At 43.3% G+C, this 12646-nt stretch overlaps 2 protein-coding genes across 2 annotated transcripts in view; one reads left to right on the top strand and one right to left on the bottom strand.

Annotated features, from left to right (window-relative positions):
* Nucleotides 1-771: 771 nt before the first annotated feature.
* T265_13290 (hypothetical protein) overlaps nucleotides 772-12646 on the top strand; it is a gene marked incomplete at both ends in the record, with an annotated part of 66392 nt that continues 54517 nt past the window's right edge. The window contains 4 exons of the mRNA XM_009168131.1: nucleotides 772-796; nucleotides 6215-6607; nucleotides 7202-7245; nucleotides 7291-7373. Of these exons, the coding sequence (XP_009166395.1) occupies nucleotides 773-796; nucleotides 6215-6607; nucleotides 7202-7245; nucleotides 7291-7373 (544 nt within the window). The remainder of the gene's footprint in view (nucleotides 797-6214; nucleotides 6608-7201; nucleotides 7246-7290; nucleotides 7374-12646) is intronic.
* The window catches only part of T265_13289 (hypothetical protein), a gene marked incomplete at both ends in the record, with an annotated part of 5329 nt that continues 4629 nt past the window's right edge, over nucleotides 11947-12646 (bottom strand). Inside the window, 1 exon segment of the mRNA XM_009168130.1 lies at nucleotides 11947-12048. Coding sequence (XP_009166394.1) covers nucleotides 11947-12048 — 102 coding nt within the window.

Raw genomic sequence — 12646 nt, 5'->3', positions numbered from 1 at the left:
CCGTCTAGCACTACTGGTCTTGAGACCCAATGTTTTCCGTGCATTTTTTCAGTTTTTACTGACTAATCCGGTATCTTGTCAGACCAAACTGCACTTCTGAAGCCGCGCGATCATTGAACATGAGGAATAAACTGTTTGATCAGGCGTACGGTTGACAAGGTATTCGATTTCCAACCTCCCTTGTATTGATGCCTTACTATCTATTGTGTGATATTAGTGTGATATTCAGCAAGCTTGACGGTGATGTTTCCACTCATTTCAACCGGCTTATTCTTTTCGCAGCCAACATAAAGCGAAGTTTAAAGTTTCTGCTGCTCCGACAACATAGTCATTCGGGATAAATAATTCATCCGAGGCCTTGGGGAGAGGGTCGTTTCGTCGTAGTGGGACCTCATAGTAATTCAACAGGTTACATCCCCCGTCCCCGTTAATTTACCTCCCCTTAATAATGCTTTCCCTCGTAACAAACTCAAGCATTCACATAGGTAGCAACCAATTTATGTTACGCTGTTAAAACTGGTTAGCCAGTAGTGTGTGACTCGGCTCCTACTTCAAGTGTTATTATTACTTACGTCTTTTTTATCACTTGAAATTTCAAAAAGCAGAAGCAAACAAAACACTACAAGAAGCGCAACAAACAGAAAAGCCACCACAGGACGCTACCCAACAGTCACAAAGCAAAGCTGCAACCTCCAGTCCTGACCCGAGATCGGGTACTACGGGGGGGAGTAGTGGCCCAGGAGTGGCACGTAGAAATATTCGACAGGTGTACTCCACAAAAGCACAGGATTTTCAAGTAAGTAATGACTTGTGTTTTTCTCGTGTTAGTTTACTCCCAACGAAAGGAGACTTATGTTTTCCAGTTGTTTGGCATCATGTCAGCACGAATCGGTGCGAGCGAAAAATCCACTCAGTAAGAGAGCTGAAGACAATAAGTTTCCCGATCTTGTCTGGCCCTGGTTGGGTAAGCATTCTTCGTGAGACGTAAAAACTATGTAAACGAGAGCTTTAGCTGGGTTTCAGCTGAGTCTCCCGTCGAGCCATAAATAAGTGTATTTCCTTAATTTTCTGCAATTAGGTTTCAACTGGAACATAAGTTGACAGAACCTCTGGGACTACGCCTACCTGATGAGTTTCACAAAGGGTGAAACCGATCGTGGGCTGTCGAAGAATTTTCAGCAACCTTATGAGCAGTGCATCACGTCTACACATGTATCGCAATATCTCGAATCTCGTAGTAATTGGGACATGAGGCGGCCTAGTGCAGCACATTCAATTGCTTAGAAACACCATAAACGAGAGATTTAGCTGGGTTCCGGGTGAGTTCCTCGCAAAACTACATTTGTTTGCAAACAAGTGTATTTCATTGGATCAGCTACATTTATTGAGCTTTCGTCTGCATAATGCAAACGAAAATGCTGATGCTTCCGGATGGGATTCGAGTGGAACATGTTAATAATGTGTGCTTAGTTCTGTACAGTGACGACCAGCCATTGGCTTTAAAACAAATCACGTGTTCAAGGAAATTTTTCGCAACAAAATAATTACATCTGATTGTAGGGTGACTCACTGGAAATGCACCAGAATATCCGGAACTCGGGTGAGTTCATTGGCTGCCAGTCAGCTGGCTGTTGACCTGATCGTCGAGCCAACCGACCACGCACTGATGTCAGCTCCATTGGTGACGAAGCGTTTGCAAGTTAATTGCCAAGCTCGACGGCTACCTGAGCAACCACCATTAAGAATCATGGAAATTGTGATTTTCACTAGTGAAACGCGGCACAATACCCATTAATTGAGCAACTAAAGGACAAGTGGAAACATAGGGGTAAAATTATTCCGCATTAAGAATCATGGAAATTGTGATTTTCATTGGTGAAACGCGGCACGAAGCCCATTAATTGAGCAACTAAAGGACTAGCGAAAGCATAGGGGTAAAATTATTCCAGTCTCTCCAACGAGCCGTGTTCCTAGAAGTGACTTGAGCATACCTGCTCAAAAAGCAAGGGAGGGCTTTTCGGTGAGTTCTTTTGGTGACAAAAAGAGGATTCCTACATTCTAATGACCCTCAGCTCCGTTGCTGTTAGAGGAATTTGATGGGGGAGGGCATTGGAGCCATTGGATGGTACGTAATCATCGAGATCAGAACCATACATACATACAGTATCGGTCAATTGTCATAAAAACATAGGAAAAGAAGTCTTAGTAAACGATGAAAGGAGTAGTGAGTGACGAGACCTACCGCAAACAAACACAGTTACTCATATGGTTGCTAAAATATCTTCGATACGCCATTGGTTTTCACGGGAGACTCAACTGAATATTTCGTTTTCATAAACCTTGTGAGTAGTTTCCTTTACGAAAATATACTGCGATATCTCTACTATCTCACCAACCGGAACACGAGGCGGCCTTTGTGCAGCTTATTCAGTTGAAGAATATTACAAACGAGAGCTTCGGTTGAATCTCCCATGAAAACCCAGTTGATACGCAAATGAGTGTGTTTGTCGAAATCTGTTCAAGTAGAACCCGGAAACTCGGGAACTGTGCCTACTGATGGACCCCAAGAAGGGAGAAAAAGGAGTGTGGGCTATGGATACGTTTTCAGCAACCTTTATGAAAAGAGACATCCCATGTTATACAAACATTAGACGACTGATATCCACAGGAACACAGCGGGGCCTGTACCCCCAAGTAACCGGAAAATATTTACTGTTTCAAGATTCGAAATTTTTACCTCTTGCATTCTATGCAACAAAGCCCATTCAATGAGGGACGTAGCTACTACTTAATGGTCCACGAGGTCTTCCAGTTGCCCAAAGGCGCCAATACTGAACATGCTCTATACCAGCTGGTTTGTGTCTTTCTGTGCCATATGCCTCAGGGGGGGCTTCTGGACTCAAGTTACAGTATTGTCCTACGTTTGTGTCGCTTATACGCAGTGAAGCATGGTTTGCAGTGTTCTTCAGGAGTTGGGATTCTTCCAGAGATTATTCGATTGAACCGATGTCTGGAAAATTCCATGTGCTAACATTCACCTACCAAGAGATTTTTACAGACCAGCCACGCTTGTCAGTCTGTCCGAGTTATGTTGGTTGCTTCTTCACTTCATCGTCAATTCAGTGTTACCAGTCTCGAACGACGCATCAGTGTCCCTAACACAACCGCATCCTCAACGAGACGTCACCTTGTAGTCTGCCCAATATCCAAAGGCTTCGCCCCAGGAAAGTATATTTTTCACTTGCAAGCAATAGGCTTTGTTGGTTTGTTCTGTCAGGTACACTGCTTCCTGAGCTCTCCGTTGGGGGAGGGCGATCCCTATTCGTGGAAAAATCTCGTTACTGACATGTTAGCCTTGGGGTGGCTCCTGGAAGTTGTGTTGTATATGCTGCTAAGACGCTGGACCTCTCGACTGACAAGCGCACCGCTGAATCACTCCAGACACTGGAGAGAGCAAAGTTAAGACCAACCTCGACGGAAGCCGTGTGACAAAGTTTGACAAGGCTTGACAAGGATAAGGTCATGTTCTGAGTGGGACAACTGGCGGATGTCAACACAAGTGACTAAGCCCACACACGCTGTTCACACGACAATTGGGCCAAGCCGAATTTCGCACCTTCACCGTCTCATGTCAAGGATTGTTCTGTTTATAGCTAGAGTTAATCCCACAATGTACTCTGCTTCAAATAAAAGGAGTTGCGCAAGCATATCTTTGTAATGTACTACTCGTAAGGTTGCTGAAAATCCGTCGACAGCCTACAACCGGTTTCGCCCTTTTTGGGTCTCATCAGATAGGCGCAGTCCCCGGGTTTCCGTTGACCTTATGTTCTAATTGTAACCAAAATTGCACGAAATTAGCGAATATACACTTATTTGCAAACTGATTTGGTTTTTCGCGAGACTAACCTGGAACCCAGGTGAATCTGTCGTTTGTGATGTTACCAGGCAACTGAATTTGCGGCACCAAGCCGCCTCATGTTTCAGTCGCTACGATATTTGAGATATCGCGATACATGTATATCTTTGTAATGTACTACTTATAAGGTTGCTGAAAATCCGTCGACACTCCACGACTGGTTTCGCCCTTTTTGGGGCTCATCAGATAGGCGCAGTCCCCGAGTTTCCGTTGACCTTATGTTCTAATTGTAACCAAAATTGCACGAAATTAGCGAATATACACTTATTTGCAAACTGATTTGGTTTTTCGCGAGACTAACCTGGAACCCAGGTGAATCTGTCGTTTGTGATGTTACCAGGCAACTGAATTTGCGGCACCAAGCCGCATCATGTTTCAGTCGCTACGATATTTGAGATATCGCGATACATGTATATCTTTGTAATGTACTACTTATAAGGTTGCTGAAAATCCGTCGACACTCCACGACTGGTTTCGCCCTTTTTGGGGCTCATCAGATAGGCGCAGTCCCCGAGTTTCCGTCAACCTTATGTTCTACTTGAAACCAAAGTGCACGAAATTAGCGAATATACACTCATTTGCAAATCAGTTTGGATTTCACGGGAGACTCGATTGAATCTCTCGTTTCTGATATCCTCCAGCTGAATGTGCTGCACACAGGCCGCCTCATGATTCAGTTGGCACGATATTCGAGATATCGCAGTATATTTTCATGAAGGAAACTACTCACGAGGTTGCTGAAAACTCTTCGACAGCCCACGACCGGTTCCGTCCTTCTTGGGGCCCATCAGGAGGCCCTTGTGAGGATCAACCTTGTGAGTAATTTCATTTATGAAAATGTACCGCCTTTAAAGCTTCAAAAAGTATACTTGCGATATCAGAATGAAGAAAGTGAGGGCAATAGCCCTCCGAAAGTCCAACTATTCACCCTGGTTGACAATTAGATTTTCTCATTTTACTTGCCGTGACAGCGTAAAGCAGGAATTATCCACAGCTTTTGCAGACTGGTACACAAAGTTGTCTATTCTGCAGAATGCCAGAACAACCTTTATCTACGCATGAACATATACAAACGAGTTGTCCAAATGAACATGAACGGTACATATCCCGCAAACCCCACAAACAAGTTATATCGCCTTTGGCAACAACACACCAGACTGAACCAGCTTTCTCGCTCATTGAAATGTAGGGAACTGTGCTACAGGTGCTGGCTATGGGAACACACAGAAATCAATTGCTGGAGCACTAGTGAAGGGGTGCGAACAGCAACCAAAATTTATATTACTTGGTAAATTAGTCGTTACAGATATTCTTCCTATCTGTTCTGATCGGTTCCGCCAAACTCCTAGTGTGATTTTCCTTGTTAATCGCGGGAACAACCAAAAGAGTTTATCCCCACCCTATTGTTTTTGAGGTTTCTCCTCTATGAATTAAGAAGTTGAGTAGATTGCGCATGAATATGCATTTCTATTTGTGGCCGGACATCTGTTGGCCAGATTGTACACATCAAACCGAGCTTTTTGGCGGTAAACACACAATAACACAACATTTTCGGCATTGGACATCAAAAGGAGGCTGACGATGCTGCTTTCTGCTAGTCTGCTGACGTTCCGTACGATCCGAAAAACTGGGTCACTCAACACCATCTAATGATACGCCTATTAGAAATCTAGATGGTTTGCAGTCGAAACGACATCTAGACGAATGCACATCGCCCGTGTCGAGGAAGAGAACACGGTGGAGGACGACATCATGCTCATCGTAAAATTCCGACTCCCTCCCAAAATAAGCGAATGCAACGACAGCAGACAAATCCTCTGCGTCCGTAAAGTAAGAGATGCGGAAAAACTAAAGCAGTCCGTCAAAAGTGATACTTGAAAAGTTTATGGTGTTGTTGTAGTTATGTGAACCAATGACTTCAGAATTCAGATGGGCTCTTATCCATACATCGACCTCCCAAAGTCCTGATACATAGTTGTCCCACTTAATATTTACTTAAATTTATCCCGTTCACGCGTTCGAATCACCAATAAATTCATAAGAAATATGCCGAATCCGTTGAGACCTGAGGTTATCCTAAAAAGTGTAGGGTTCCGTGTACTATACGTCCACCTCAAAAACCTGGAAAATATGGTTAAAACTTCCATTGACTCTGAAAACTATTTATCCAAAACCCTTATTTCCTAGCCTGGCCTATATCCTAAACTCCGGTCTAGGGATTAGCGCCGATTCTGTCTTTTTTCAAATAAATGGCTTGTAATAACATGTTTTCAAAAAAACGGCATTGTTTCTTTTCAGATTCGAGTGAAAGTCGTCGAAGCGCGTCAACTACAAGGAGGCAATGTATCCCCTGTTTGCAAAGTCACCTGTTGGAATAGAACGGAAGAAACACACGTGAAAAACTCCACCAATTCACCGTATTGGAACGAAATATTTTTCTTCAATTTCCACGAATCTCCAGCTGATCTACTTGATCAAACGATCACATTCAGTGTGTACAACTCACGGCATATGCGCAAAGATGCCCTAATAGGATCGTTCAAGTTTGATCTGGCCATAGCATACGAGGAAGCGATGCATAGTATGATTAACAAATGGCTACTTCTGTGTAACCCGGATGATCCCTTGGCTGGTGCTAAAGGCTATTTGAAGATCTCTATCATTATCCTTGGGCCAGGTGATGAAGCGCCGGTAAGGGTTTTACCCGCTTGAAGGTGAAGTTCATTGTTCATGTCATAACCAAGTATGGAATGCAATAACTCACACTCGAAATTTTTGTAGATACAGTGAGTTGTGTTTACTTTTCAACGTTTATCAGGTGAAATGTGGGCTGGAAGTCAGAGCTGGGAAAAAAGCTCTTGTGCGAGCAGCGATAGTGTTTGTACCCAAATACTAATTCATAGAGAAGAGGAACACAATACAGTTTGAATCGGCCTCTTAATACGGTCCAGTAAAGGCTAAGGATTTATTCAACCTTATTTCTTAGATAACGATGCCAGAGTTGAGCGAAGCTGTTGGGATGAATAAGGTCCAGTATACTGTAAAAACGCTAGAACGATGTGTCACAAATGTGTATCAAGTTATCTTTGTCAGAGAATTCGCGAAACTGCCATAATGGTGTAACACATCAGTGAAGACAATGACCTTCTGAGACTAGGTTCTACGTGGTCTACAGTTCAGTGAACCTACTGTTCCTTGGCTTCAAGGAACTAGACCATCTACTAGAAAATAAGTCTAAAATTATTACATCGTTATTACATTATTACATTCTTTTTACCCACACAGAGTATGAAACCGGTGGACGTGGATGGTGAAGAGGATATCGAGGCGTAAGCAAAGCAAACCGATGTTCACGTGATTATTCTCTCATCTAGAAACCTTTTACGGCCAGCCGGTGTGCAATTGCGCCCAGCTATTTTCAAAATTCGGTTATATCTGGCCGAAGATCTTCCTAGAAGTAAGTGAATCAGACTTTGTATGCTTAAATACCGCATCTCAAGCCTCCTCCATCCATGTTCCAAATCACATTTCATTGTAGAATAATCAAACGGGAGAAAGACTGGAAAGAAAATCTATGTTTGGTAACTACTGAGGGCTCCCTTTGAGGGAGTCCCGAACTGGCCCCCAATTGATGAGGGAGAGTGCTATGAACTATCTAGCGGAGTTCCTTCTGTTTTGATGGAGCCTTCACTAAGGATTTCTTGTGTACGTAAAACGAAATGGTATTCAGCATGCCAGGTGTTCCCTCTGTTCAACTTTTGACAGGGCTGACTGCATCCAGCAAAGTATGAACCGCACGCTGCTTGCAAAGCGTTCCAGAAGTTAAGCGAACCAAATAGATGATCTAATTTAAAGGTCAGAGAAAAAAGCGTTGTCTGGAGACGCATGCCGATTCCGCTATACTATGCTAATCACAGGGGCGGCAAAAAGTGAGCTTCAGTGAGGGTCGAGCAGACAGCCGTTTCAAAACGATTTGTGGTCTCTGTCGTGCTGCTTGGGTGTGCCCCAACCTTAACAATTTATTATCCAAAACGTCCGTTTCCCTTATTCACCGTTCAGACTACACCAATGAAAGAATTCCACCCTTGTTCTCTGACACGACAACTTACTCTGATCCTTACATAGATCGAATCATGCTCGAAAGTTTCGACAGTCAGTTCAGGAGCAAACATCAATCTGACACTATACACGATCTGTTTTCGTGATATGTACCATTGTTATGGGACATGATTTTACTCTTTTACTTGTTTTAGTGGACCCAGATACGTTTCAAGGAATAAAAAATCTAATGTCCCGGAACGAAACCGAAAAAGAGTTTGTCGATCCATATATGATATTGAACTTTGCGGGCAAAACGGTAGGTCTACAACTGTGTTTCCACGTAATCTTTCTATCCACTTTTTAGCTCAAGTCGTCAATCAAATATGGAACCGATCATCCAGAATGGCACGAAGAACTAATTATGAACCTGCAGGTCCTGAAAAAAAACAAATTTTCTTCTGAGATTTTGTCCTCTGAGTGAATCCAGTCTATGGTGAAAAGCCGGAAGGCATTGTACAGCTATTTCATCCTTATTGGGGATCATCATCAGGCTAATAGTTTGAACACTTAGCCGTTTGGCCACAAGTGGCTGTTCAACAGGGTGATTAACTCGCACTCAGACAGGATATAGTGCCGTTCATCCTTCAATCATAGAATCCGCATCACGTGGTCACGTGATGGACTCGAGTGACGGCTTCTCAGATGGAAATGAAATCATCCTTCCTGTGAATTAATTATTGCTTGATATACACAGACAACATGGTATCTTTCTTGTTCGTCATTTCGTTCTGCTAAACGAGCGGAACAAAGGATGAACGTAATGTTTACCACCGGTCCATCAGCGACCCATACAAGTCAGCCGTCTAAGATGAACAACCCTGGTAGTAGACCGCTTTTGATCAGCCGTTTCGACAGACTCCCATAAAGGAAGAAGACCCTCGTAAACGAAGGGTTCAGTCGGATTCAGCTGAGTCTCCGGTTAAAACCAAACCATTATGCAAATGATGGTGCTTGTAGGCTTTCGTTCAATTTGGATTAAACCGATCGTATGCTACCAAAGATACTGTGATACGTCTACACAATTGTGCTTTTATCTGGAATGAATGTTTATTGCAGCTGAGCACCAGTTGGCGCTATCAGCTCTATGCATGTCAGTCTTTACCACGTGAGCATTTAACTCACGGAAAAGGAAGCTCAGATGACATTCTATAAAAAGCTCATTGAGTAGGAATCCGAAACAATAGTTCGGTAAAGTCCAGTGACCCTTCAGTTTTTTTCCACACTGCAAAAATACTCATATAAGAAGCCACTCTACAAAGCAGATCACTGTGGTCAGTTTCTTAATGTGTTCTTTATGGAAAGAAATAATCTTATAGTACGGTTGACGGGAGAAGGAAATCGCTTGCTCAAAGAATCTTTCCGGGAAATTTTGCACAATTGACCTTAATAAGGACAGAAACAGAAAGTCTCTTGATGTTCACTCTCCACTAGTAAACAGAACTACTGGAGTTCAACAGTGATTCCCAGGTTGAATTTCCTAACTTGTGCAGGCTTTTCCGATGAATTGTACTGATTGGGAGCGAATTGTAAGATCAGTGTGCCAGACTTGTGCTTAAAGGTCTGAGTCTATCAGAATTATTTGTCTTTTCCGCATTTCAGTTCCCCTCCATGTGTGAGAAAATCAAGTTGACCTTCTTTGACTGGTAAGCTCTGCTTTAATTCCAGTTAGTCTGCTAAGAAAGTACTCAAAACATTAAGTTACCTTTGCTTCTGTGAGTTCTTTTCTAGATCTGTAGAACGGAGAATAAGATGAAGCCGCTATGCGGACAGCGCAACTGAAGAGCAGCTGTGGAGGCACTATCTGTGGTAGGAGAGACACTCTACAGCATTCGGGCAAAATAGCCATAACTTTTAGTTTTCAACGAGTCTAATGTCATTTACCATGCAGATTAAGCAACGCTGTTATTTGCGGAGTGCGCTAGTAAAAATCTCAGCCACTTTGTCTATCTATCACTTCAACACCAAAGTGATGAGAGGAGTGCACAATGGCCACCGAAAGTGTTAAATTACGGAATTTGCGGATTTTCATTGAATGGTGCATTCCCAAAACTTAGGCCATCGTGTTTCCTAAGATTTGCGTAGAAACTTTGGGGACACCTAGTCCCAAGGTCAGTGACGCACCACCAAGAAGTTTAGAGTTGACTGGGGCTATTCAGAGCTCGGTTTGAAAGCGTCCCATCACTCTAGTCGATTCCCCAAATGGTCCCAATAACAATGCTATGTAGTCCACAAAATTTTAGATCATCTCCTTCACCTATACAACTTAGCTTTGATCTGCGTAGTTTCTTTGAATAGCCAGGTGTTCGCAGGGACGGTGCCTTATACCTGAGTTACAGGCTTACAATCCCGTGGATTGGTTAACAAAGTGGTCGTATGCCATGGTTATCATGTAGCGCGGCAGAATAAAGCGCGACAATATCATTATTAGTCATTATCATTATCACCCTGTTTCTCCCCTTAGGTAGCATGGTGTAGTTTGATGCTTTGATTCCACATCTGATCGCTCGCGCCAGCTGCCCACGTGGTTTGACTGATTTAGCACAAATAAATGAGAGCCCCACTGCGGTCGCACCATTTTGTATAGGAACATACTGGAACATACCTTGTTTGTCTCTCTATTGACCCATATTCTCACTCAGCTCATGTATGTACGGATCTGACGATCAGTGTTTTTGTCAAAATGTGTTGCTTGACCCTAGTACTGTCCCAATCGATCCATTTACTCTTTAGGGACCGAGCAACAGAAGACGACCCAATAGGTACAACAACAATCAGTCTAACGGAAACTTCAGCTCAAGGTGAAAATGGTAAGTGCATTCAATCGTTTTTTTGTTTACCAGGAACACGCTGGTTGCAATTCATCCATCACATCAGCAGGACATGATGGTCCGTTTTCGGTGCGTCACGAACAAATTTTTAGAGTTGTAAAATATTGGGGGCTGCTTCAGTGTTCTAAAGTGCATTCTCCGCGTCCGATACTCATCTACTCCTAGCAGAATCACTTTACTCTAGCTGCCAATTATGATAACGTCACCTTGACTGGCACCAACCCGGTACTGCTTTGCTTATGTCACACTCTGAGCTTAATATCTTTCGGTTTACCGAATGTCGATTTTGTGGTTTCTAGACACTAAATAGCGAGCGCCAAGTTACACACTGAATAATACAGCCAGCCGTCTCAAATTTATTAATGAGACACGAGAAGTAAAATGCGAACTGATCGACGGAGCATAGCTGATCGAAAAACGATGACCGGAGTCTATTCATTGTTAAAAGAATTACGCCCATCTTTAAACTTAAATTTAACTTTGGTAAGCACCTCAAATTTGCTCTAAAAATCACTTGAGGCTCTGCAGGCGTTTCAGTGGACAGTGGCCTTTGATGCGAGGGCGTCGGCACCACATTCCCCGTAGTCACATCAATCGCATCACCAGGTTTTCTTTCCCGTCCCTCAAATTTCGCTGTATCACAGTGGCCTGAGGAGATTTTCGATGAACTGGACTGGCTACCGACTGCAGTGAACCAAGGTGGCATGCCCACTCAGCCAACGGATGGGCGAAGCGGCGATTTTTTTCGTCGTAGCAAACCCAGGAATTTGATTGGACCAAAAGGGTGAGAAACGCCGCGTCCCTTACCTTCATTTGATTGGCTAAGACCCTCACGACCCAAGCACGCGTACCATGTGACCTCACGCCGGCAGCGTGCCTACGGAAGTCGGCCTGTCTACACACACTGCGTAGAGTCAATTCGAGCGGAATAAGCGAACCACACCGATTTGCACGCCAATTTGGTTTTCACGGCAGGCTCACCTGGAGCCCAGCTGGATCTCCCGTTTACGATGTTTTTAAGCAATTGAATGTGTCACCTCATGTTTCAGTTGGTACGATATTCGAGATATCACGATACATTCTATGGACGTGATGCTGTTTTCATAAGATTGCTGAAAGCCCTTCTACAGCCCACGACCGGTTTGGTCCTTCTTGAGGCTCATCAGGCAAGCGCAGCCCCCAAGGTTCCATCAACCTTATGTTCTACTCGTAAGCTGTCGAACAGTTTTTAGCACCCTAATGAGTAGGGAGTTACGTATAATTTGAACGGACTCCACATGTTCAACAAGCCTACTAACCGCGAAAGAACGTTATACCACAGTCAGCTGATGTGTGGATCTCGATCGATTCCACTGAAAGATCTCAACAAGAGTAAAACAGTCGCTCATTCATTTTTTTCTTGAATATCCCTGGATTTCACACACTGGTCCATCCCAAGATCACATACATATATAAGGGACCGAGCAAAACTACTCACTTCATAGAAATCCCCAAGTTTTCGAAAGCAAAACTAACGCTGGAAATAGAACTAGCATCGAAATATATCCTTGAATAACCAAAACATACAGAATGGATCAAACTGTCGTAAAACACTATTCAAAGTCCCTTTTCAAAAATCCAAACAATTAGGTTTGACACGAATCTAAATCAAGAAGGATTCCTTTCGCTATTTTGGAACACTCTATATAATACCATTGTATAGGGTAACCATTTAATCTGATCGACTTTGGATACCACGATCAAGGCTTAGCTCGTGGTAAGAGTGTCATAATAGTTAGTTTTCATGCTATCCATGAGTATC

This window comes from Opisthorchis viverrini (assembly GCF_000715545.1).
Source record: "Opisthorchis viverrini unplaced genomic scaffold opera_v5_52, whole genome shotgun sequence".
NCBI classification, from domain to species: Eukaryota; Metazoa; Platyhelminthes; class Trematoda; order Opisthorchiida; family Opisthorchiidae; genus Opisthorchis; species Opisthorchis viverrini.
The sequence above is the reverse complement of the archived record's forward strand: the minus strand, read 5'-3'. Positions and strand labels throughout refer to the sequence as shown.